This window comes from Candida pseudojiufengensis (assembly GCF_024610245.1).
Source record: "Candida pseudojiufengensis strain CBS 10847 chromosome Unknown scaffold12, whole genome shotgun sequence".
NCBI classification, from domain to species: domain Eukaryota; kingdom Fungi; phylum Ascomycota; class Pichiomycetes; order Serinales; family Debaryomycetaceae; genus Lodderomyces; species Lodderomyces pseudojiufengensis.
In genome coordinates this window covers 209,071-236,318 of record NW_026261538.1, presented here as the reverse complement: position 1 = coordinate 236,318, position 27,248 = coordinate 209,071, and the positions used below count along the sequence as shown (strand labels likewise).

Here is a 27,248-nt window from a genome sequence, read left to right as displayed (position 1 = left end):
ATCTTACAGATCCATAGTTTGATTTCATCAATTACCTAATATGTCTTGCAAAGGGTTTTCATGTTTCAAGATTGTCACGAATAGTATACATACAAGAAACTTCAGTTCATGTGCTCAAAGTTCAAAATTAAGAATTAGAGTTTCGTAAGATCGTGATCTACAGTCAAGTAAAAACTCACACGTCTAGATAAATACCTTATTATTTGAATTGTTTATTTAATAAATTGTTTAATTAACGTCTCTATGAAATGACTGATTTTAAAATTTCATTATGAGATACAACACCATCATATTTTTGATTTAAGAATTTCAATAATTCAATAACTTTATGTTTTAATTCATCACTTGAAAATTGTTTCATTGAATCAATATTTTCTTCTCTACCTAAAGTACTTTCATTTATTAATTTTATTCTTTCTTCTTCTGCTTTAAAAACTCCTGCAAATATTTCAACTACTTTTGGAGTTTGTGATATTATATTTTGATTATTTGATTCATATAATTTTATTATTGCTTCAAAAACTGGAGTATTTTCTTCTAATCCAGTTTCTAATGGTAAATGATCTAATAATGGCTCAATAACATGTTCTAATGGAACAGCTTGTTGATTTTTTAAAATTAATCTAGCAACACATCCACAAGCATTTGCATAAGCACGATTTACTACATCTTTAGCTTCCTCATCATCTGCATTTCCTGCTTTTTTATCAACTTTATTTAACAAGTGGAATAATAATTCTAAAATTTGAGGATAACTTGATGTTAAATCAATTGGACTATATTCAACAATTAATCCAATACCATATGCTGCATTTCCTTTAACTTCAATTGATTTATCAGTTGAAAATTTTTGAAGAAATACTTGTAATAATTCTTGTGAATATGGATTTGATGATTTCATTCCACCAACCATTTCAGCAATTGCACCAATAGAACCCACTTTTAAAGGTTTTGATTTACTATCAAATTTAGATAATATTAAATCTTTAAAGGATGTAAAAATTTTAACAAAATCACCTTCTAATGCAATTGATAAATTAATCAATACTTCTAAAGCTGACTCATTTAATAATACTTCTGTTTCTGATGAATCTTCTTCTTCTGGAAATTCATCATCTTCTAATTGACATGGATGATCTTTTTTCAATATGTTCATTAATGAAAAACATAATTTTTCTAAACTTGAAGTATCATTTGGACTATCAACTATAAATATTGAACCAAAAGTATGTAATGAATTTGAAGTGCCGTCTAAGATACAAGCCACCATTGTTGATTCAAATTCTTCTTCCAAGAGAGGGATAGCTAAATCTCTGACTTGTTTGATTAATTCTAAAATACTTGAGTCAACGTAGGACGATTTTGGAACACCTTTTGGTGGTTTAAAATCTTTACCTTGAACTGCAACAAACATTGCTTTAACAATTTTAAATAAACAATTCATAGCAGCTTCTCTCATACCAAATGAATTTGCAACTTGTTCAGCTAATGCTGTAATTGAAGGTTCAACATATTTAAAAAATTCTTTTCCAGTACCAATAGCCAATTCACCAAGAGCTACTGATGCAATTTCTTTTTCAATAGTAATACCAGTATGAACTTTTAATGGATCATCATTCTCAGCTTCTTCATCAACTTCTTCTAACTCTTCACCTTCTCCTTCAACAGCATCGACATTAAACGTAAATTCTTCTTGATCTAAACATGACAAAATTTGAGGAACAATTTGATCCAAAAATCCTGCAAATTCTGGTCCATAAACTTTAGCCATATTTGCAATAAAAGCAAAACCTGATTCTCTAATTCTTGAATGTTCAGAACTTAATGAATTATAAGCAGCTTCAACTAATGGTTTGGCATACATTGAAAAAGTTTGTGATCCCACGGCTCTAGCCATTGTAGATATATTTTCAAAAGTAGTTGCTCTTAATTCAATGTCATCCTCACTCATACCATCAACTGAAGCTGAATTTGTAATAAATGGTTCTAGTTGTTGAATTGAACCTTGGAAAAATGGAGTAAAACCTTTACCACTAGCAAAAGCAGTAGATCCAATAGCTGAAACGATTGCAGTTTTTAAAGTAGATGAATTAGCTTGACTTAACATATGGAATAATTTATGCATCAATGGTTCAATATATTTATTCATAGCATCGTGACTCATGAATTCAATTAATCCATCTAAAGCATAACAAGCATATTTATAGGCCATTATGGATGAGGCGGAATCTATAATTTCAATAATTAAAGGTAATAACTGTTCATGGTGATCAGTGACAATATCTTGAAGTTCTGAAGTTAATTGTGATAAAGTTCTAAGAGCAGCAACTCTAACAATAATTTCCGGATCTTTTAATCCATTGATTAAAGCTGGGATAATTTTTTGTATTTGAGAAGCAATGTAGTCTGGTGCTCCAGCTGAGCAAACTCCAATTGATAATAAAGCCGCACGTCTTTCAAATTGATTACTTGATGTCAATAAAGGTGGTAATGCTTCAAATAATGGGGTAATAACTTGTGAGGGTGGTAATTCGGCAGCTAAGATAGCTAATAATCTCAATGCTAATGATGATGGTGAACTTTCTTCATTTTCATTTTCTTCATCTTCATTCTCCAATTCATCTTCAACATCAATTTCTTCTGATGCAACTTTTAATCCAACCATAGTTACTTGAGGACCTAATTTATTACTTGTAATTTTAGTTTTTCTATAACTAACACATGAAATTAAAAATTGTAATCCAAAAATTCTATAATCTTCATCTAATGATGTATTTGTAACCATTTCACAAATCATTTTAATTAAGTTTATCAAATGATCTCCAACTAATGCAGTATCAATAAGGACTAATCCGTTGAAAACATTGAAAACTTGTTTAGCCAGTTCTGTATCGTCTGATGCAACAACTTCTTTCAAAACTTCCACCATACCAGGTATAGTAGCTTTAAATTTCTCATAAACTGCTGGTTCAGCCTCATCAGTATCTTCAATAAGTTGTGAAAGTACATCCAATGCTAAAACAGAATTGACCCTGATTTCTTTTGAGGATGTATCATGTATTAAATTTCCATACAATGTAATAAAGTCATCGATATGAGGAAGTAATGCAGTTAATTGTGATTCTAACATAGCTAATAATGTGAATGCTGCAACTTCTTTAGTTTGAACATCATTGCTTTGAATTGCACTAATCAAATTTGGTAATAAATCTGTCCATTCATTTGCTTCTAAATCAACTTCAGCAATAGCTGCTATAACACGAGCAGATGCATTTCTAAGTCTTTTATTTTGTTCTGCAAAAGTGTTTTTTAAAAGTGACTCCCTTATTGATGGTTTCAATGATGCGTTAACTCCTTCCCAATTATCAAGAGCTAATTTCCTAGCCTCGACTGCTGCTAACAATTTTATTTCATCTTGATTTGATTGTTGTAAAATTTGAAGCAATGAAGGTAATGCTTTTGGATCTGGATAAAAATCTTTACTTAATTTTTGTGAAGCTTCTTTGATCACAGAAGAATCTGAAATCAAAGTTTGCTTCAAAGTATCTTCCAATGAATTAACGAATTGGGCATCCATCTTTGAAGCAGATTGTTAAGTCTTTTGATCTTTTGGTAAGAAATTTTTCCTTATAGAAATATTTTTGCTTTTCCATATGGTGATTTTGTGTGACATCTTAAATAATATCGATAAAAGATCAAGAGATGAGATCTGTCTGAGTTTAAGAGTTAAATTGAGTTATTACATAACATACTCAACTACGCTTTTATTTATCATGACATTATATCGTTAATATTTACAGGCATTTCTTTGATTTTTGTGGAGTAAAATTTTTCAATTTCCTTCATAGTTTGTACATCATCTTTTGTAATCAAATTAACTGCCGTCCCTTTTCTTCCAAACCTACCAGATCTACCAATTCTGTGTATATAATTTTCCTTATCGTTTGGTAGATCGTAATTCACAACCAAAGAGATTTGTTGAACATCAATACCTCTAGCCCAAACATCAGTTGATATCAATACTCTTGAATTACCTGTCCTAAAGTCATTCATAATTGAATCTCTTTCATCTTGTTTCATGTCTCCATGCATTGATGCAACTGTAAAATTTTGTTTCCTCATTTGATCTGTCAACCAGTTCACTTTTAGCTTTGTATTGCAGAATATAACGGCTTGAGTTATAGTTAAATTATCATATAGATCGCATAATGTGTCAAATTTCCAATCTTCTTTTTCACATTGAACATAATATTGTTTGATACCTGATAGACTCACTTCATCTTGTTTCACCAATATTTTAACGGGATCTGTTGTAAATTTATTTGTCATTTCCAAAACTTCATGTGATAAAGTAGCACTAACCACAACAACTTGAGCTCCAGAAGGTAGAGACTTATATATTTCATATATTTGTTCTTTAAATCCTTTCGTAAATAATTCATCTGCTTCATCCAAAATTAAAATCTTTATATGCCTCGTTGATAAATTTCTTCGTTTTATAACATCTAAAACTCTACCTGGAGTTCCACTCACTATTTGTTGTCCTTGTTGTAATTTTTTTACATCATTTCCCACATTCTTACCTCCTATACATGCATGAGTTTGTATATTCATATAATCCCCCAAATGTTTTACTACATTTTGTATTTGTACTGCTAATTCTCTAGTCGGTGATAGTATTAAAGCTTGACATTCTTTGGATTTGTAATCAAGTACTTCAAGCATACCTATGGAAAATGTAGCAGTCTTACCCGTACCAGATTGAGCTTGAGCTATAGTATCTTTGCCACTTATGATATGCATTATTGCTCTAGATTGAATAGCAGATGGTGCTTCAAAACCATACGCATAAATTCCTTTTAATAATTCAGGCTTTAGTTTCATACTTTCGAATGTACGATGGACTTTCACACCTTTAGTTGATTTATGACTAAACTCTATTTCATTGTCTAAATCTCTATCAAAATCATCCATGTTTGTAGATTGGTTGCAAAAAGGGAAATAATGTAAAACAGTTTTTTGTATAGATTATTTATTTTTCCTATTTTGGTTTTTTGCAACTTCAATTATTTATATCATTGGGTTCTACAAAAGTCAATGCCCCAATTATCAAATTCAATACTAGTGCTACTAGGCGGTGGTCATGCGTCAGGTAAAAAAACAACAGCAATAGCTTTGAAAAAGGAATTACTTTCCTCGATGCCTGAATCTTCCATTAATGTAAAGATAATTGATATGAATGAATATACAACTTATGGGAAATCATCAGTTGATTCTAGTCAATTTCCCAATTCAAAATCAGCAGCAATAACTGTTAATAAGGAAGAATTTTTTCAATCATTTCCGAAATTAAAACCATCAAGATTTGACTTTACCAGATTAAAGAATGATTTGAATGAAATGAATCAAACTTCGTCAGATCGATCAACACAAGATATTATAATTGTTCATGGATTATACGCATTATATGACAAAGACTTGAGGGAAATGTCTCACATAAAAGTATTTATAGATAGTGACTCGGATACAAGACTAATAAGATGGATAAATAGAGATGTTTTAACAAATAAAGTAGAAAGTTTAGAGACCGTTATCAATGCATATTTATTGGGAGCTAGAATTGAAATGAGTGATTATATCTTCCCAACAAAAGAATTCTCAGATGTCATTATGCCACGAGGATTCGATGCCAATGCAGTAAAATTGATCATTGATGGGATACTACTATATTTCAATGATAAATCTATTCAACCTAAGAGATCAAGTTTACCTGCAAACAATTTAAGACCAGCTGTAATTGGAAATTTTGAAAAAGAAAAATTTGATGTACAAAAGAACAAATTTTATCAATTAAATTGATTGAATATATATTACAGACAATACAAATATAAACTTTTAAAACTTTTAATTATTAAAATACAGAATTTTTAATTGGATCTGTGTCAAGCGAGTAAACGTTTCCATAACTGACCATTTGTTCAGCAGCTATTAATTCTTTTAATTTTTTATCCGTAGAATACCATTTTTTAATTAGATATGTCATTTCATTAGTTTTCAAATATTCAATAAAACCTTGCGAGCTATCAAATGAATTATGCTCAATCAATGATCGTATATTGTAGTACAATCTCTCATAGCTCACACCTGCTTTGACAAACAACTCAACAAGATACCCCTTTGGTGGTTCCTGAGTTACTGGATTATTTTTTATTGCTTTATGTAAAGTTTTACCAATAAGTTTGATCAATTCATCTATTGGAAAAACTATATCATTTGAAGATAATTTAGGACCATAAATAGTAAAGTCATCATTAAGTAAAATATAAAATGGTTCTTTGGAAGATTCTGATACAAGATAAATCTTATCAATTAATAATTCCCATCTCTTCAATATATCATCATTATTTTTGTAATCCGAAACTTTGAATATTAACAATGATAATTCGTAATACCCCAATGGATCGACGTATGTGTTGAATAAATCACTAATAGATAAGATTTTGTAATTCAAAGCTTCAACTGCATTCTTTTTATTATCAGAATTAATTCTAGAATCCCTTTCAATTCTTGATATTAAATTCAATTGTATATTAGCAACATCAAAAAGTTCTTGAATTGTAGCTGAAAGTTGAATCATTTTTTGTCTAAAATTAGGTGGACATACACAATTACAAAATCCATTTGCTCTTGATAAATATTCTATTCTTTCACTTAAATCAAGATTAAATTGTGATATGGATAATGCATATAATATTTTAGCAGCATCAAAATAATTTTCTCTTTTGGCATAATATAACCAGAGTATATTACTCATAGCAATATTATTTTCTGATTTTTCTTCAAGATATGGTAAAATGTATGGAGTGTTCAACTCCAATAATCTATCACTGATACCTTGATCGACAAACCAATCATAAAATGAGTATTGAAACTCTTTATCTTTTGTAACAAAACAAGTATCATAAGCAGCGTCTCTTATTTCTAAAATCTCATTGATTTGCAATTGATTATTGGTTTCTGTGATTTTTAAAGCTTTAAGATCAACTTGTTTTAATACATTAAAAACAATTTCATATAATTTTTTTATCTTAGTTTGAATTTCTTGATGATTTTTCTTCATTAAATTTTCATTTACTTGATTGAAAACAAAATTTGGAGTTTTTAAACTATTACCTAATTTACTTGTAATATTTAATAACATTCCAATTGCTCCAGAATAATATTCAAGATCAACCATAATATCAACTGAATTTTCAATATTTTCAAGTGTCAAAGTTTCATATGACTCTTCAAATAAAAGTACAGCATTCTTCAAACATTTTAATTTCAAATCAACATCTCTTGAACCTATCTTTTTAGCCTTTGTCAAATTTTCAATTGCTTTGAATATAAATACATCATTTGTTGAACAAAATGATCCACATCTAGTTTGTAAAGAAGATGCAATAACATCGATTGATCCTCCTTTCACTATATTACTATTTATGATGGAAGACAACAAATCTTTAATTAAATTTTTTATCTCTCTATTTGGTAACAATAAATCCCTGAATGAAATTGACAACAAATTGGCTTGATTGGGTAATGATAAGAAATCAAACACACTATTAAATTCATTATTATTAGCTTGTAATTCCTCAAGTAAAACCATTAAGAATGAAAATGCCTCTTTCATTGAAGTTAAAGATTTAAAAATTGAAGTGAATGCAATACTTTCTGCTCTTAAACATACTTCATTTTCAAATTGACTAGGGTCTGTACTATAATTCGGTGCATTCAAACCTTGTATACTGGTTTCATTTTCAACAAAAAAATCTATCAAGACAACAATGGTACCAATGAAATATTCAATTTGTTTTTTGTCTATGTTGATACTTTTTAATATAACTTTATGATCCTTTATACTTGCTGTTTCTATATCACCCGATGGAGTGATTTTAGCAGTTGGTATTGGACTAAATACTTTTTTATTCCAAATATCTCGAAGAAATCTAGCTATTAATAAGCATGTACCATAAAATCTATCACTTAGTATTACCTGATCAACAGTTGGATGTGAAGAAGAAATATTTGACAATTGATGATGAGGGATTAAACTAGTAGCTTGAGCACCACCAGATTGATTATTCATTAATCTTGCATTGTTTCCACAAGATGAAAATAAAACTTGAGCTTTTCTTTCAAAAAATTCATTTGAATTTCCATATGAACATGCTAAATATAATAAAGTTGAACAAGTTTCTTCATAACCATTTTCTTCAATAAAATTTTCTATAATTTCATCATTTAATGATTTTAATATCTGATCTGATGTTTTAAATTGATAAATAATTATTCCAAAATTTGTTAAAATTGCAAATTTTAAAGGTTCTTTTGTGTATTGACTAGCAGCAATATTAGCATAACCATTGGGTGTATTTGTTGCATTCATAGATGGTGTTAATTGAACAATGTCTTGTATATAAGTATATGGCAGATCATCATTAAGTGTATATTTTAAGAACTCAGCATCTTCAACTAATTTATTATTCTTTTTCAAATATCCAAAGTTGGCAGTTGCAATAAATAATTTATCAGATCTTTTAGTCTTTTTCACACAAAGAAAAACACCAGGACTTATAATTTTAGCTAGTTTTGTATTTTTAAGAAGTTGAGATTTTTGTTGATCTGCTATGATTTGTGATATATATTGTCTATCTCTTGTAAATGCGTCTAGTTCATTATTAACTGTTGGAATTTCTCTAGTAGGTGGGAATTTTATATTCACAAGGTTCAATCTTAATGCATTAGATGATGAATATGTTGAAGTAAGTAAGGATGAAAAACTGGATGTAGTACCTGCTTTTAATAGAATTCTTGAACCGTTGCTAGTAACTGCTATTAATTGTATGACTGAAGATTCTTCAGGCGGTATGACATGTATGCTAATGATTTTAAATCTTTCAAATACTTTTATATTAGCTGTGTCTACAAAAAGACTAGATGCTGATTTAAATATTTGACTTGGAGTTAATTGACTTGACTCCGTAAGTGATTCTTGTTTTGCTTGAAGTTTATATGATCTAATTACAGATTTATTGGAAAGGGAATATAATACATCTCTTGCTGGGTCAATTTCCAATTGAGCTATTTTTTCAGGTATATTTGCCAAATTTTGATCCACATTGTTATTAGTTGATCCATTTGATGTAGAAAATCCAAAACTCAGAAATTTATTTGGAATTACACTTGATAATCCACCTTTTGTTAAACATATTTTATCACATTTATTTTTAGTGAATGTTGATTTATTGGAATAATCTAATCTCCAAATATTAACTCCATCATTTTCTCCACTAAAATAAATTTCATTTGTTTTTGGATGTACTACAAAATGATTCACAGCTAATCCTTGAGTAGCAACAGATAAATTAGGATTGAATACTTCCAAATTATTAAATGACTTGTCATATTTTACAATAAAGATTTTAATTCCTACTGTTGTTGAAACTAATAATAAGTGATTAATTTCTTTTAAAAATACTCCTTGTCTTGGTTTTACTAATTTTACAGTCAAAATTGTATTTTCAATTTGATCAATTGTTAAAAATTGTGAATTTTTATTGAATGAAGATTGTGGAATTTTATAATTCCATAGTATTAATTTATTATCAATTGCAATCCAAGTTCTTTCAATTTCAGGAAATAAACCAATTTTTGTTATAGTTTCAGTTTTATTATATTCTTCAAAAAATTTATCAGGTAAATTTAATTGTTGAATTTTTTCAAATCTTGAAAAATCTTTTAATCCATTTTCATAATCAAAATAATAATTATCTAAACTTGATTCATTTTTACTTAAAGTTTCTGAATAAAAAATATCATGAGGTATACTTGAATCAATTTTATTAATATTTGATATGAATTTTAATCCCAATTGTAATGGTGGTAAATTGGAAAAATCTGGAATATTGATTTTATAATTGGCTTCTTTTACTTCTAAACCAATTGGTTGAACAAATCTTTTCCCTATTTGATTTCTTGAAGAATTTGATGAAGTATATTGATCTTGATGAAATTTTAAAGATTCGTCAACTACTGGATCTTTCAAGTGTATGGTCGGTGAAATGTATTTTTGTTCATGATTTTGATTGCCATAGCCCGTAAAATTCGGCACTAGACTGACCATAGTTAGATTATTGTGTCTAGGAGTGTTGGAAATGAGTTGATTTATATTATTTTGCTAGTTTAAAATGCTCTGTTGATATTTGAAATATTTACGATTCGAAGAGAAAGACGAAAAAAAAAAAATATTGTTACAAACTAAATAAAGATTTGGTACAAGATATACAAACACTATCAAGCACTAAATCTTCATAGAATCATATAATTGGAACAGAATGTAGACCATTCATCTAACTTCCCAAGATTTCAATGGTGCCTTGAGGGTATACTTCACTTCAGCAACTTTTCAAGTACATTTGAGCATATCTTACTGAACTGTCAACATTTAGTAGCCATGCTAGTCCTCTAAAAAAACAGAGGCATTACTCTTTTGAGTAGACGACATCAGATGGAGTTCGATGGAGTCAGTTGTAGAAAAGATGATAGAAGAATCATCGCTCCTCCAAGCATACATATTAGTTGAAATTTGACACTTTGAACCCGCTGAGTCAAATTCCGTGCGGCTCATGGAATTTTGGAGCCAGTTACTTTTTAAATTAGAAAACCAGCTTTTTGCCAACCGAAATAATCACACTTTTATTCATCATCAACAACACCCTTTTCCTTCGTTTTAATCAACATTGAAGCAAAAGAATGAGATTATTAATACTATTCAGTGTATTTGCTGTTTTTGTAACAGCTTTCCCATTATTAGATTTAATTCCAGAATTTAGATCTACATTTAACCAACTCATAAATTCCAATATTTTTCAAATAAATTTACAAGATAATAAAGATAGATTAATTAAATTAGGTCCAAATGAATTTAAAATTGTATCAGAAATTGAAAAATTAAATTTAAAAAGACAAAATAAAAATTTTATTGATTTAACTAATCAAATTAGTATTGAAAAAGCAATTGAAGATGGTTTAATTAATAAACCAACTACTTCAATTTGGGACAGGTTTTTTTTAATTGGAGCTAAACAAATTAAAACTTTAAAAAATCCAATCCCTGTTTATAATTATCCTACAGAATTATCTTATACAAAAGAAGTTAAATCATTATTTGAGCTAATTGATATTGATTTAGTTTTTAAAAAATTAACTAAATTTTCTTCATTTTTTACAAGATATTATAAATCTCAACATGGGTTTGATAGTGCTAATTGGTTATATGATCAATTAAATAAATTAATATCTGAATTTAAAGAAATTTCAATAACAAAAATTCATCATGATGGTTGGGATCAATTTTCAATAATTGTTTCAATACCTGGTGAATTAAAAGATAAAGTTATTGTTGGAGCTCATCAAGATTCTGCTAATTTAATATTACCTAATATTATGAGAGCTCCTGGTGCAGATGATGATGGATCAGGTACAGTAACAACTTTAGAATCTTTAAGAGTTTTATTACAAGCTTATAAAGACAAAACATTTAAACCTTATAATACATTAGAATTTCATTATTATTCAGCAGAAGAGGGTGGATTATTAGGATCTGTTGACGTATTTTCAAGATATTCAGCTCAAAATGAAACAGTTGTTGGAATGTTACAACAAGATATGACTGGTTATACTCAAGGTAGTATAGATAAAGGAATTGAACCACATTTTGGTTTAATATCGGATTATACAAGTATTGAATTAAATGAATTTTTAAAATTAATTATAAATAATTATAATAATATACTGTATTTAGAAACTCAATGTGGTTATGCATGTTCTGATCATGCTTCAGCTTTAGAAAATGGTTATCCTTCAAGTTTTTTAATTGAAAGTGATTTTAAATATACTAATAAATTTATTCATTCAAATTTAGATACTATTGATAGATTAGATTTTGATCATATTAAAGAACATATAAAATTAACAATTGCTTATGCTTATGAATTAAGTTTAGCTAAAAAATTATATTAAAAAGTTATATAAATAAAGTATAGATTTTATATAATTCTGTATTTCAAATAAAACACACTCAATTAAATTATTCAGTAGTTTCTGAACCACCTTCTTCTTCTGGTTTTTTACCCCATGTAACAATTTCAAAATTTTTTTGTACAAATGAATTTCTATAATTAATTTTTTTGGTTTCAGGATCTTCATATTTATCAGCTCTAATTTGAACATCAACAATCATTTTATTTCCTTTTCTTAATACTTTTTCTAATCTTCTTAATTGATCTTCATCTAATACTGTAATATTATACCATTCAGTAGCTGTATCATTTTCTTCTCCTTTTTTAAATCTATTTACAGCTAATGAATATTTAATATATTTTGTACCATTTTCTGATTCTCTAAAATCAACACTTCCAACTCTACCAAATATTGAACCTTTTGCGTAATTGTTTCTACTTAAAGTAGATGAAAATGATCTTGTGAATGTTCTTAACATTTTATCAATTGATTGATTTATTATGGTTGAGTTGTTGTTAATTAGTTTGTTTGATTATTATTTTTATTTTTGTTTTATTTTTTTTCCTCCGTAAAAATTGAAAATTGCCTCCCAATTAAAAACATTAAATTTTATTATTAAAATATTAGACGCGTAACGTTTGATATATTAATGTATAGGTTTAACCAATTAACCAACTCAACTCTAATATCATCTTGCTTGTCTTTTGAGATTGAGATTTGGAAACACTAGATCACACAGAGATACAGATCTGAATCTCTTTAATGGTTTTGGTCTTAAATATTCATCATAACTATTTGGATTTGAATCATTATTAAATTCATTATTAATATTTGAATGTACGTGATTTATTGAATTGTCATCTTTAAAAACATTAGGTTGTCTATTTTTTTCAGGTGATAATTGTAATATTCTATGTGATGGATTACTAAGATTATTACTAACATAAACTGAATGACCAGATGATCTTATACTTTCTTCACCAGTTATTGAATTTAATTTATTTCCTTCTTTACTTGATTTACTCCTACTAAAATCTGAACTTATATTACCTAATGAAAAAGAATCTATTTCTAATTGTTGTTTTGATCTTTCAAATGGTTTATTAAACATTGAACTTTCTAATAATTCAATTTCTAAATCATTTGTTATTTCATGTGGTTTTAATCTTGTTGTTGGAAAATCAATTGAGGAAGTATCATTAAAATTATCATTATCAATTTTGTGATTTCTAGTAGTATAATTCTTTACATTAGAATCACTTGTGTCATCCTCATTTTCATTAGGATAAACCATTGGAAATAATAATTCTAATCTTTCATTTCTTAATCCAATTTCTGTAATATTAAAGTCATTATTATTTGATTCACAATGTTGTTGCTCTTCTTGAATTAACCATTCAATTGAATATGGTTCAATTGTTTTTGACTTTGTAATTGATTTTAATTCATTTGTCTTTTTATTGCTATCGTTTAATCTTTTTAATTGTTCAGCGGTTACCATATGACGATGTTTGGTATGATTTGATTGATGGTTGTCAAAATTAATATATAATTGCAACACTTTTTGATTTATTATGTAAATAGAGTTCTACATACAAAATATTATTAAAGTTTTATATTACACAAAAACAGGTAATCTTATCTATTTTCTGTAACAATTACACTACCATACAGAATATGTATATATAAGAGAGATAAAGGATAACTCATGTTTTATTGACAAAAGAATATGACTGAATAATGATGAAGATTTCTTTCTTATGGCCCAAAGACAAACTGCTGAGTCAATGGTGTGGACCAAACCGCTTTCAGAAACAAGAGTGCTAACCCAAGTTTTTTAAGAAACAGACAAAAATCTATGTTATATATGGAGCTCTCCTTATTATGCTTTACATAGTAAATTTTAATTTCCCTTATCTTTTTCTTTCTCTCTCTCTTTTTAAAACAAAAATAAATTTAATAATAATTACACACACACAATTATATCATCATATTCTTAAAATAACAACACCAATTCATTTAACAATACAAACAATCATACATCCATCTAGTTAAGCAGTATCATACCATCAGATTAATTAGAACACATTCAAATTACAATTAAAGCAATTAATCACATTATCTTTCCCATAAATTGTATGTTAAGTAACCGAAATTTTTAATTTTTACCCCGTGATATCCCAAATTTTGCCTCCTCAAAATTTGAATATGGATTCATCAATACAATTGATTAATAATACTAACATCAACAGTTTATAACACATATTAGTTCAAATGAGATCACAATTTAAAGACGAACATCCTTTTGGTATGTAATAAATACTAGTTCTTCTCCCATTTTTGACTAATCAATTACTAACCACTACTACTATAGAAAAAAGACAAGCAGAAGCAGCAAGAATTGCTCAAAGATTTAAAGATAGAGTTCCAGTTATATGTGAAAAAGTTGAAAATTCAGATATTCCAGAAATTGATAAAAGAAAATATTTAGTTCCTGTTGATTTAACAGTTGGACAATTTGTTTATGTTATTAGAAAAAGAATTAAATTACCAAGTGAAAAAGCTATATTTATTTTTGTTAATGATATTTTACCTCCTACTGCTGCTTTAATTTCAACTATTTATGAAGAACATAAAGATGAAGATGGATTTTTATATGTTTTATATAGTGGTGAAAATACATTTGGTAAGGAAGAAAAACTAGAAATTAATTTTAATGAATTGGATTTTAATGATATTCCAAATGATATTTAGGAAGGGTTATCAGTTGGGTGAGATTTATTCCGGGTTTTTTACGCTTTAATGTTTTTTAATAATTGTTGATTGATTGATGTTGGATTTTATTTTGAATTTTTTTTTTTTAAATTTATAGTAATAAAATATTTCAAATTATAAGGTTAAGAGATTGTAGAAATTGAAGTCTTTCTTAGATGTTTCACTTCTCGATGATAGAGTTGTAAAATTGGTTTAATAATGCTGTTTGCTTATCAGAAGCAAAGGATCACTTATCTTATCTTTTTTCCCGCACTAGAAAATAAACCCCACAGTTAATCTGTATTGCATCCCTACATATGAATCTAACGTAAAACAAGTCATTACCACGGGGAAGGATGTTACAACCGTCCTTAATGGTCTCAATTAAGTCTTATAAATTCCTCGCTCGATCATGAACAGTAGACGGGATTGACTTGTTCATGTCCTTTAAAATTCGGTAATTCATTCTAATTCTTCGAAAATTAGCTCACATTGGTAGGTACCTCTCCAACAATATTCTATCAATACATCATTAACTAATTAGTCAGTTGTTACTACAACAGTCCCAGCTCTCTCAGCCTCTATCAGCTCAAATTATTCACTTGAATAAAAGTCAATTCTTGCCATTTGTCGGAATTGAATTTGATCCCAGTAGAAGCCTCAATACATATAAATTTAATTTGTAACTTTAAAATACGTATTGAAGCTTAATCTCTCTTTTAAAATTTACATATATTCATCAAGGGATTTTCGAGCTCTATTTATACCCTTCCAGATAAATCACTTTTCATCAATCTCTAATATGCACTCTCACTTTATCATATACATCTCCGATCATATAGCGATAATAGCAACCGATAATTTAATTAGTATGGCTACCATTGGCCTTCACTCCTAATGTTTTTGTTGTAACATCTTACTAAAACTATTAGTGTTTGGATAATTACACAAACTAATTTCTCAGATATTTTAATTCTTAGTCCAGCAAAACTTTTTTTGTAATATCGTCAATTTCTAACAAATACTTGCAGACTCCTCTAGTTCTAAAGTTTTTCAGTAACTACATAAAACGTGCAGTTTATTAAGCTGTTCTCAGTTGTGTTTTCAATTAGGTTTGGTTCGTATATATGACTTGTACGTCATTTGTTAAGTAATAGTGGCTACCAAACAAAAAATAGGTCTACAGCCCTCAACCTTTTTAAAACAGAAAACTACCAAATGATGCAACTCGTAATTTAGTACGTAAGAAAAATAAGTTTATAAATTTTTCAGTTTCATTTCATACTTTCAATACATCATCATCATCATCAATAAACATCAACAATGGCTACGTATGTTAAATAAATATCTCACATTAAGTCTAGTACTCTTTTATTACAAACAAGAGATTTGCTATGACGTGGATAAAGTTTGATTGGGTGATTAAACTAGAAACTTACGATACACTATTAGTATCTTTGAAGTTTTTTGAAAGAAAGAGTTTATTCATAACAACCAAGGGAAAATTAGATTGTCTTGCAGCTTTTAATTTTATATCTTCGTTTTTAGCCAATGCCTGATACATCTATTTTCTTCTGAGTTTTTTTTTTTCAGATATAACAAATGATTGTGAATTGGAATGAACCTGGCTGGTTCAGTTCTTTATATTCATGTATTTTTAAAACAATTTTTAAGTTTTAATACAAGCAATCATTATATATATCATTCAATAACAAATATTTAGTTATTATTATTTCAAAGAAAATTCAAGAGGATAAATGGACATCACGGGTTACTGGAAGACTTTTAAAGTTCTTTCAAATTACTAACTATAATTTTAGTTTATTACATACTTTAGCTCAAGCTATTAAACCAGAAACTCAACAAAAGAAAGAAAAAGCTCAACAAAAAACTGCTGAAGAAAGAGCTACTGCTAAAAAAGGTAGAAGAATCGTATGTTTGAACCTAAACTTAATAATTATTGAAACCCATTTTATTTATTTTTGAAGATGAAAATAACCAAATGCAAATGGCTAGCTTCGGCTATGTTGTCTTTCAGTTAACCATCTTTCGGGACTGAGAAAATTTTCAACTTGGGTTTTGAGATATTTGAAAAATATGTTTAATACTAACATTAATTTAGTCTAACAAAGAAAAAAGAAAAGTCATCTATGACAGAGCTGCTAAATATCATAAAGAATATGTTGATGCTGAAAAATCAGTTGTTAAAGCTAAAAGAGATGCTAAAGCTTCAGGTTCATATTATGTTGATGCTCAACCAAAATTAGTTTTTGTTGTTAGAATTAAAGGTATTATGAAAATTCCACCAAAACCAAGAAAAGTTATGCAATTATTAAGATTAACTCAAATTAATTCAGGTGTATTTGTTAGATTAACAAAAGCAACTCAAGAATTAATTAAATTAGCTGAACCATATATTGCTTATGGTTATCCTTCATTATCAACTATTAGACAATTAGTTTATAAAAGAGGTTATGGTAAAATTAATAAACAAAGAATTGCTTTATCAGATAATTCTATTATTGAAGCTAATTTAGGTAAATATGATATTTTATCAATTGAAGATTTAATTCATGAAATTTATACTGTTGGACCAAATTTTAAACAAGTTAATAACTTTTTATGGCCTTTTAAATTATCTAATCCAACTGGTGGTTTTAGAGCTAGAAAATTCCAACATTTTATTCAAGGTGGTGACACTGGTAATAGAGAAGAATTTATTAATGCTTTAGTTAAACAAATGAACTAAGTTTATTGATAAAAACAATTACAATCAAAAGGGTTTGGTTTTCTTTTCTTTTCCAAACCATTTTATAATAGAAAAAGAAAATGTATAAAATTTAGTTTTTAATAAGTTCTTTTTAATTTTATTTGTATTATTATATGTAGTTTATTGTTTCTAATATACTATTCGGGTTAAAATAACAACTTTCATCGATTTAGTAGATTGTATATGAAATTCTTTAGATAAATGGGTGTTTGATAAAGTTTAGTCAAAGATAATTTCCAAAATCCATTGTTATAATTATCATACACATATCCTGTATTGCATGAACGTGTTACTATATTTGAAATTAATTTTATAATCTGAACTCCCACTGATAACAATGCTAAAAATGTAAATAAACTAACGATTAATAATAATATGATTCGAACGTCCTTTAAACTATGCTTTCGTATATCTTTAAAGACATTCCATTTAAAAGAAAATCTATTCAACACATCAAATCTGCTAAAACTTTTTCTTTCAACAGTTACTGATCGACTCCTTCTATAGTTTTCTAATAACTGGTCTTGCTTTGCTATTTTCTTTTCTAGTGTCTCAAATGACTTTGAAATTTTAATTTCATTTAATTTTAACTTTTTATTTTCTTCCATACATTTTTCACATTTTTCAGTCAATTCTTCTATTTTTAAATTTTTCTCTATATCTTTTAATTTATCTTTATTTTCATTCCGACTAGACAGGGTGACAGGTAATTGATTTATTTGATTTAGAAGTTTTTCATTTTCAATTTTTAAATTTCTAATTTCTAATTCTTGTTCCTCTGTCTTACTCTTCAATTGATTTAGTTCTGAACGTATGAGATGAGTGTTTTTATCATCAACTTCATCTCTTCTTTCATTACTTATTGATTCTTCCTTTATAGTATAGTCTGATCCAACATTTCTTTTATATTCATTGTAATCTCTCAGAATCGTACTTGTATTATCGACAATATCTCCATTGAAAGCTCTTTGAATACATTCATTAACATAACAATCATCAAATTGAAATCTTTCTTTTAATAGTTTTTCAAAAGAATTTAAATGAATCAGTTTTAAAATAAATTTAATTAATTCTTGTTTATTTAATCTATAAGTTGGTTTACTCGATATAAAAATTTCAATTAAATTTAATTCTTCCTCGTTGAAAATTGATTCAATTCTTAATATTTTGCCAATTTCATTAAATAAATTTCGTAATTGTGATAAAAATATTCTTTCTTTTGAACCTACTATTTTATTCCAACTTATTTCTACTAATATTGGTAAACAATTTGATAAATTTATATCTTCATTTTGTTGTTGGTGTTGTATTGTGTATGAGTTAATTTTAATTGGTTTCAGTATGTTCGTAGTCGTTGTTGTATATGTATTTGACATCAAAAAACGGTTTGAAAGTTAATGTTGTCAAGTTTGGTTTGTAAAACTTTGCTTAAGTTTGAAAAACTTGTGTTTTGATAATTCAATTTCCATGTTTATCATTAATTGATTTTGTGTAATTATGGACGCGATCTTTATTTGTTTAGTTTATTTGCAATAATCTGGTCTTCGTTTTTTAAATGATGTCAGTAGATCGACTACAACGACCTGACCTATAGTTTTGAGCTCTCGTGATTCTATTTTTACTAAGATGTACTATTTTTACTCAAATACCAAATAATTATATTCTTCATTCATCTTTCCCGTTATTTGCAGCATCGGTAATTTATCCAAAATTATTAAAAAGAGATCAATTTCAGAAGTTATTATCACCTATGAGTGAATGTTACATCGGGGTATAAACGTCATGCATTGATCGAAAATATTTAATTCTATTTGATTTTTATTTAACTTTTATATTTTAAAGTAACAAGATATTCATCCACATCATTAAAATTTGTTGATTTATTTATATTACGTGAATTAATTGGACTTTTCAAATTTTCATCATCAATATCATTATTTTCTTGATTAAATTTATATTTGTTGAGACTAATTGGACTTAATGATAATTTCACCATTTTTGATTTTGGTTCTTGATCAACCTCTTTATTGATACTATTTGAAATCGATTTCTCTTCATCTTTAATGCTTGTACCTCCATTTTTTAAGTTAGACTCATGTTCAACATTGGTCCTAGAATCCTTAAGTTTTTCAATTTCTTTCTCCTTTGTAGAATCTTTCGTTGCTGTTTCTTCCACCAATGTTTCCTCCGTTTTAAGACCGTCTGTGGAAGATTGATTATTATTCTCAAATTCGTCCAAAATGTTAATATTGACTGAATGATCATCTTTATCACTTCTCACTGTTTGCTCAAATTCCTCTTTATTCTTTATTTGGTTGACCAGTATTTCATCATTTTTTCGTTCCAATCTATTTTCTACTGCATCAGATGTTCCATTACTCAACAATGGTACAGATGAAGCATCATTTGTTTCTATTGCTTGAATGAATTCGGTTTTATCAGTTTTACCATTCAAATTTTGTAATTCTAAATCAGTGTTGGCGACCTCAATTGAACTCTCTTTTTCCGGAACATCCTGGGTATTTAAATCGTTTAATAAAGGTTTTTTTGATGGAGTTCCATTTGCCTTGAGTTGTGGTTCATCTTTCATCAACGTATCATCTTTAGAATTATCAATTGCATTACCATTATCTAAATTCTTGGTCAAAGCAGTTTGAGAAATTGAATCAGGCTTTTCAAAATTCTGTTTGACTGTATCATCAATGACATTAGTGATTATCGTTGGCTTTTTAAAAATTGTCGTACCATTGAAATTATCAGTTTCTATCTCGGTATTTTCAGTTTGTTGATTAGATGACTCCGAAATAGCTTCATTGGCATTTGCATTTTCAAAATTCTTAGAAGCAGTGGAATCTATTGTTGATTTTGGCAATTCCTTCTCTTCAGGATTAAAATCATTATTTGTGTCCATTGTTTCCACCTCATCTTTAAGGTTTGAATTCATATGCTCAGTATCGCCTTCATTTGTTGTAGGAGTAGTTTCAACATTTATTTCCTCAGGGTTTTGATCAACTAATTTACCATCAACATCATTAATTTCAGTATTTCCAACACTATTTCCAATACTACCATCATTTTTAAATGAATGCACTTCATGTTCCTTATTTTTACCATTTATTAAAGTATTAGCAGTATCATTATTATTATTATTTTCATCAATCTCATTATCATCATTTTTAAAATTATAAGAATTTTCAATTTCAGAATTTTGATTAATAAAATCAACAGAAACAGGAGTTTTTTGAAAAATTTTATCTCTTTCTTGAATATTACTTGGTTTAATTTTATTATTTTTTTGATTTTTTGGTGTATAAAATATAAAATTTAAATTTTTTTCAGGTGAATTCTTTTGGGATTGTGTTGGTGTTGTATTAGTTATAGTTTGTGATATTATTTTTGTTGTTGTTGGTGATTCAAAAGATGATGTTGAAATTGATTGATGTGGTATTATTTCATTTTCATTTTCTTGATCTTCCATTTCTATATCAGTCTCTATATCAGTTTCATCATTTGTTTTCTTTTGATTTTCTTCATGAACTCCATTTGGTCCTGATTCAGAAGTTTGCTCATTATTAATAAATGTGGGAGCAATTGGTGTATCATTTGAAGGAGTTTCTTGATCTGCTGAAGTCACAATCGACTCGGCAATGGTGAAGGAATTAACTTTATCTTCTTCTTTGATGACTTCAGGTTGATTCTTCACTTTGATTTTATCTGATCTTTTTATTGTAGCTTCAGTATCTTTAATTTTTTTAAATACAATTTCAAATAAATCTTTCATAAATATTCCACAACCATAAATTTTTCTTAAATAAAATCTTAAATTATCTAAACGAAAATTTAAATTTGAAATATTTTGATTCATAATTTGATTTAAAATTTCATTATTAAATTCAGTTTTAAAAGTATTTAACATATTATAAATTTCTTTAATTACACCTGCTTCATTTACTGGTATAGCTTCTAATTCGAGACTTTCCTGATAAATTTTAAAAAATTCTTCAAATTCCATTTGAGAATTTATATATTGATCTTTTTGATAATTTTTATTGCTGATAATTAAACAAATTGGACAATTATATTTATCTTCATTTGGATTACTTATTGTTTTAACACATTGAACATGATACCATTCATTACATTTATCACATTCAATCATAGTTCCATGTTCAAATTCTCTACAAATACAATAATATTTTGGATCACTTTCAATTTCATTTGAATCTTCATTTGTATTTTCAGTAGTTTGCTTATTATTTAAATAAAAAGAACATTCTTCAAATTTATCATCTTTTGATAAATTATATTCAATTTTATAAAAAATTTTAAATAATTTTTCAATTAATTTTGAATTTGTTGTATATTTTTGATTTAAATGATCAATATCTGGATTTTTCATTGTTGATAAAATTTTTAATTTTTCAAAATGGAGGAAAATTTTATCAATCCAATTTTCAGTAGTCTGTAACATTAATACGAACTTAGTAGTATCAAATTTTAATCCACTTTCTAAAATTGAATTATATAATGATTTTAATTCTGAATATGGTAACTTCGTAAGATTAATTTTTTCATTATATTGTAAAATTAATTTTAAATTAAATTGAATTTTTGATAATTCAGTATAATTATCCAAAGATATAAATAATTTTTCTTGAGAAAATTTATCAACTATAATTTCCATCTTATTTAAATTTAAATCATGAACATATTCATATTTTAAAAATTTTCCAACTTCAAAATTAAATTTAATACTTTCATTCAAGATTTTTTCAATTTTTTGAATATATTCTAAGTCGTTTGCTGATAATATATCAATACCTTTATTGTGAAATTTTTTTAAATGATCAATTGTGAAAACTTCCTTTTTATCAGCATAAGGATCAACTCCTTTTTCAATTAATTCAAAAGTTTTTAACCATAACATTCTATCTCTTATTCTTGTAATAAATGTTAATGAAGGAATTTCTAATCCAAAACTTTCTCCTAAACTTATTAAATTATCAAATTCTTGTAATGATTTATTTCTTTTTGAAATTAAGAGTTTACTTGCTTTATCAAAATTTTCAGTTTCATTTTTAAATTCTAAAATTTGATCAATTTCAGGACATGAAAAATTTAATTTGGGGATTTTTGAAACTAATTGAATTAAATCATTAAATGAAGCAGTTATTGTTGAATCTTGACCATTTCTTATACGTTGTTGATGTTTTATAGATAAAAGATTTTGACAATCTTCAATAAATTGAGTTGATGTAGTTGTAAAATGTCTTAAATCATTTAAATAATTTCTAAAAACTAATAATCTTTCTGGATCAAATTCATTAATAGTTGAATTTGTGGACATAATAGATACATTAATTTTATCACCATCATTTAATAAAGTTTTGTACTGTTTTAAAGATAATTCATTACTATTCTCTTTAGTCATTATTCTTTCATAATTTTTAATCCAACCTTCAAAATCAACTGAATATTCATTTAAAATTTTAAATATACCTTTTAATTTTTCATCTGATAAAAATAATTGTAATTCACATTGATTTTTTTCTAAAAATTTTGAATCTTTTGATGTAATTGATAAAAATGAATCCATAGATGTGATTCTTGATTTATTTTTATTATCAGTAATTAAAACTCTTGTGGGAAATACAATTGATAAATTGTCATCAGCAATAATATCAGAATTTAAATCTTCATTTATCAAAGATTCTTTAATTTTAAAATTTTTTCTTATAAAATTTCTAATTTCAATTTCTTTTAAATATAATGATTCATATAATTTTGAAATTTTATCAAAAACATCAGAATTAAAACTTATATTTTTCCCAGTATCATACATTATAGCTAATGAAGTAATTAATTTAAAAATTGAAAAATTTGGTAAAATTTCTTGCTTTGTTAACCATTTTTCACTTTCAATTGAATAATTTAACCATAAACTTGTTGCAAAATTTACTTCCTCACTAAAATTAAATCCATATGATCTTGTTGATGAATATGTCTTGGGAAACTTTATAATAAATTCTCCTTGATTTTGAACTGTTGTTGTATAATGTATATTATTTTTTTCAAGTAGCTCAGGAGTTATTAAAAAATCTTGATTATATTTAAACTTTGGAGATTGTGAAGTTAGTCTTATATCTTGACCTGTATTTATAACATTTTCTAATGATTTTAAAATTATCTCTGTTTCAATTTCTTCATTCTTTGAATGAAATAAAATATCCATTAGTTTATTTGAATCAATTTTTTTTTGATGATTTAAATTTGATGTATTTAATTTATTTTCTTCATTTACTTGCTTTACTAAATTTTCAAATTTTTCAAATTCTGATTCTGGTATGAAAAACCATCTTTTACTTGAACCAAAAAAATGATAATTTATTAATTGAGTAAAATGATCTTCACATGACCAATTTTCTGTACTAAAAGTCATTCCAACATTAATTCTTGTTTCGGTTAATTCTTTATTACTTAAATCATTTTCACTTAATGCTCCTAATATAGAATTTGGTAAAAATGGAAAATTATGTAAATTCCAAGGATATAAAGCAGATTGAATTAATTGATTAATTGAATTTATAGAATTAATTTCTCTTGGATTTTGAGATATTTGAGCAGTACTTGCATTTGAACCAGTTTTATTACTATTTATATTTTGTTTAAAATGTGATAAACCTAATTGATAATTATTTAATAAATTTTTATAATTTAATATATCATCACCAATTTTTATAAATCCTGAACCATGTACAGAACTTGATAAATCTTTACCAACTTCTAATTCAAACCCATTTGGAAATAACAGATTTGGATCATCATTTTTAATATATTTCCAATAAAGTTCTTCTAAATCTTTAAAATGAATCCAATCTCTTTCCATTGTATCTTTATGAAATTTTGATTTATTATCTTGTATTATAAATTCTTGAAATTTTAAATCTTTTTCCATAAACTGTCGTAATGAATAAACTGATGAAATTTTAGGTGATGGCATGGAGGGAGTTTCATCTTGATTATTTACAATATAAGAAATACTTCGATTAAATTGAGTTTGTGGTGTTATTGGAGAATATACTGTATCATTTATTCTTCTATTTCGTTTTCTTTCTTCTTGTTTTATAATGAAAGTATTTGGTTGTTTGATATCTATTAAATGAGGTGAATTTGGTAAAAACCCTTTTGCAACTTTCGTTTTAATACGTCTTTTAAATTGTTTAGCTGAACCAATAATTAATGGACATGAATTTTGATGAAATTTTTTATTGGTTTCTGATGATAAAGGTTGAATATTTCTTTTACCGTTTGATAACTCAGTAACTTCTGCTTCTACTTCGTCTTGTTTTACTTGATTTTTTTCATTTCTTAAACTTGTTAGATACAATTCATAAGGATATAAAATTTTATGATATGAAGATTTTAAAGAACTACTTAAACTTGTCATAATTTTACCTTTATAACCTAATTCTCTACCAATTTGTGCCCATAATTTTTTATTTATAACTTCATTAAATCCACCTCTTATCATAACAGATTGAAATAATTTATATAAATCTAAAGGTCTTTTATCAATCATTGGTAATTTATTTAAATGTAATATAAAATTTTCTTTTGATTTCTTAATATCATCTTTATCTTCAAATTTTTTATATAAATCACTTTGATGAAAATCTAATAAACTACGATGAAATTTTAATCTTATATAAATTTCATCTTCTTTTGGATTATTAATTAATTTATTTGTTTCAAACCAAAATAAATCACTGTTAACTTGATTTGAAATTTGAAACATAGTTTGATCTTTTATTGGTAATTTTAATTTTATTGCACCATATTTTTTACCAATTTCCGATAAATTTTCAATTAAATTTATTGGATCTTTAACTAAATCTTCATTTAAATGTAGGAACGGAATTTCTCTATTGTCTTGATCATTGATAGTAGGCTGAGATATAAAAAATTTATTTGGTAATAAATCATAATTTATAGTTGGTGATGCTTTTAATTTTTGTTGTAAAATATTAAAAGGACTATAATTAAAATTTGAAATTTGACCATTAAACCAAATTTGTTGTTTTTGATCTCCAATTTCAAATTGTTTTAAATCTGGTAATGAAGAATTATCAAAAAATCTTGAAGTTTTTGGAAATGCTGATATTTCATTGTTTGAAGTTTGTGAAGGTTGTGAAGAAATAGTATTTGAATTATAAATTGTATAGTTTAATTGATTTTGATTCTGGTTCTGATTCTGATTCTGATTCTGACTACTGTTAATACTACTTTCATCTAAGTAAAGAGACATAATTCTGATATAAAATCATATAATTATAAATGATGAATGCAAAATGAGTGAAAAATTTAAGTTATTAATTCATAAACTGGTATTTATTTGAGTAATAATTGGTTTTTATGGTGTAACTTAATGGTACGTAGTAGAAATTTAAATAATGTATTGTCTACTGAAAAATTATCAAATAGTTAAGGAAATTAAAAATATCTTTTGTACTATAAAATTCCATACATAAACTAAGTAATCAACCGATTGATTAAAAGACAATGGGCGACATATTCCAGTAAGTTCTATTCAGTGAAGGGTAATAAAATATAGAATAAATGGATTGATGTCAGAGATCAATTGTTGCGGATTATCAAGCAACTATAGAGACATCGTGGTGCACGAAGGATTAGAATATAGTTTTAATAATAATTATAGTGTAATCTTGGATTCATAATCAGTCCGCTCCTTTCATGAAGGATTCAATCAAGCATTGAAACACAACTATCTAATTGCATTTATAATCAAGGAATTAATGCTTATGATTATTGTAACCAAAGAAGAAAATTGAAGATAAAATTTTATGGTCGAGATATTGATAATACTTGATAAACCCGATTTTAAAAAATGACTTCAAATAAATAACAAACTTGGAAATTAAAGAATTTAGAAGCCAGGGGGGGGGGGGGGTAATCATGAAAGCTTTAGCTTGTGAACAAAGAAATTTTGCAAAATAGTTGTTTGTTGCCCCAATGTTCGAATGAAAAACATTAGAAAAAGAACTGCCTAAAGTCCAAAGTATACTAACAAATATAAATTATCAGTTACACTAGAAACCCTATGGATACGATTACTACAAAAGATGTTCTGAATATACGCATCACTTGATCACTCGCATCGATCCATTTAGATATTTCCAAACTTTTTACTTGAATTTGGTATTTTATTGATATTAGCCTATTAAATAGGTTTGAATTCATTTAAATCAAATAGACGTTAGAAAGAACAATCTCCGAAGCTAAAGTCATAGAACTCAGAGTAAATTCATAATTTATGGTAGAGAAAGTTTTATAGTTAAAGTATACATCTAATCCTTCAATAATATTTGGTGTTTTGTGGTTGAAGAAAAATTTGTATATTTAATTTTTTTCACCTAAATAAAGTAACTTGATGAACATAGTGGAGTAAGAGAATCATTATCTAAACACCTGATGCATTCAATAAACTCCCAGTTCTACTTTTCAACATTAGATTTTTGCTTAATGAGTTGGGTTTCTAGGCAGCATTACCGCATCATCACAATGGTAGTGCTTTTGTCAAATAGAAGCTTTTTATATGAAGGTGTTGCAGAGTCAATGTTAAAGCCGAATAGAATAGCTT

General features: G+C 26.7%; 11 protein-coding genes across 11 annotated transcripts; 4 read left to right on the top strand and 7 right to left on the bottom strand. All coding sequences in view use genetic code 12, as the record gives it.

Moving 5' to 3' along the window:
• Positions 1-241: 241 nt before the first annotated feature.
• Positions 242-3,577, bottom strand: KGF55_004691 (uncharacterized protein; the record flags this gene model as incomplete). The annotated part of the gene is made up of 1 exon (XM_051759622.1): positions 242-3,577. The coding sequence occupies one exon, from the start codon at positions 3,575-3,577 to the stop codon at positions 242-244; it is 3,336 nt and encodes a 1,111-aa protein (XP_051612651.1).
• Positions 3,578-3,771: 194 nt separating this feature from the next.
• FAL1 (ATP-dependent RNA helicase) lies at positions 3,772-4,974 on the bottom strand (the record flags this gene model as incomplete). Its single annotated transcript, XM_051759621.1, has 1 exon — positions 3,772-4,974. The coding sequence occupies one exon, from the start codon at positions 4,972-4,974 to the stop codon at positions 3,772-3,774; it is 1,203 nt and encodes a 400-aa protein (XP_051612650.1).
• Positions 4,975-5,097: 123 nt separating this feature from the next.
• On the top strand, positions 5,098-5,859 carry KGF55_004689 (putative uridine kinase; the record flags this gene model as incomplete). Its single annotated transcript, XM_051759620.1, has 1 exon — positions 5,098-5,859. The coding sequence occupies one exon, from the start codon at positions 5,098-5,100 to the stop codon at positions 5,857-5,859; it is 762 nt and encodes a 253-aa protein (XP_051612649.1).
• A 52-nt stretch (positions 5,860-5,911) lies between these two features.
• On the bottom strand, positions 5,912-10,168 carry KGF55_004688 (uncharacterized protein; the record flags this gene model as incomplete). Its single annotated transcript, XM_051759619.1, has 1 exon — positions 5,912-10,168. One exon carries the CDS (start codon positions 10,166-10,168, stop codon positions 5,912-5,914), a length of 4,257 nt encoding a protein of 1,418 aa, XP_051612648.1.
• A 629-nt stretch (positions 10,169-10,797) lies between these two features.
• Positions 10,798-12,066, top strand: KGF55_004687 (putative aminopeptidase; the record flags this gene model as incomplete). Its single annotated transcript, XM_051759618.1, has 1 exon — positions 10,798-12,066. One exon carries the CDS (start codon positions 10,798-10,800, stop codon positions 12,064-12,066), a length of 1,269 nt encoding a protein of 422 aa, XP_051612647.1.
• A 67-nt stretch (positions 12,067-12,133) lies between these two features.
• On the bottom strand, positions 12,134-12,544 carry RIM1 (Rim1p; the record flags this gene model as incomplete). Its single annotated transcript, XM_051759616.1, has 1 exon — positions 12,134-12,544. One exon carries the CDS (start codon positions 12,542-12,544, stop codon positions 12,134-12,136), a length of 411 nt encoding a protein of 136 aa, XP_051612646.1.
• A 210-nt stretch (positions 12,545-12,754) lies between these two features.
• KGF55_004685 (uncharacterized protein) lies at positions 12,755-13,567 on the bottom strand (the record flags this gene model as incomplete). The annotated part of the gene is made up of 1 exon (XM_051759615.1): positions 12,755-13,567. The coding sequence occupies one exon, from the start codon at positions 13,565-13,567 to the stop codon at positions 12,755-12,757; it is 813 nt and encodes a 270-aa protein (XP_051612645.1).
• A 773-nt stretch (positions 13,568-14,340) lies between these two features.
• Positions 14,341-14,820, top strand: AUT7 (ubiquitin-like protein; the record flags this gene model as incomplete). Its single annotated transcript, XM_051759614.1, has 2 exons — positions 14,341-14,374; positions 14,441-14,820. The coding sequence occupies 2 exons, from the start codon at positions 14,341-14,343 to the stop codon at positions 14,818-14,820; spliced, it is 414 nt and encodes a 137-aa protein (XP_051612644.1).
• A 1,323-nt stretch (positions 14,821-16,143) lies between these two features.
• KGF55_004683 (60S ribosomal protein uL30) lies at positions 16,144-17,569 on the top strand (the record flags this gene model as incomplete). The annotated part of the gene is made up of 3 exons (XM_051759613.1): positions 16,144-16,151; positions 16,641-16,752; positions 16,943-17,569. The coding sequence occupies 3 exons, from the start codon at positions 16,144-16,146 to the stop codon at positions 17,567-17,569; spliced, it is 747 nt and encodes a 248-aa protein (XP_051612643.1).
• Positions 17,570-17,751: 182 nt separating this feature from the next.
• Positions 17,752-18,966, bottom strand: KGF55_004682 (uncharacterized protein; the record flags this gene model as incomplete). The annotated part of the gene is made up of 1 exon (XM_051759612.1): positions 17,752-18,966. One exon carries the CDS (start codon positions 18,964-18,966, stop codon positions 17,752-17,754), a length of 1,215 nt encoding a protein of 404 aa, XP_051612642.1.
• Positions 18,967-19,412: 446 nt separating this feature from the next.
• Positions 19,413-25,895, bottom strand: KGF55_004681 (uncharacterized protein; the record flags this gene model as incomplete). The annotated part of the gene is made up of 1 exon (XM_051759611.1): positions 19,413-25,895. The coding sequence occupies one exon, from the start codon at positions 25,893-25,895 to the stop codon at positions 19,413-19,415; it is 6,483 nt and encodes a 2,160-aa protein (XP_051612641.1).
• Positions 25,896-27,248: the final 1,353 nt, after the last annotated feature.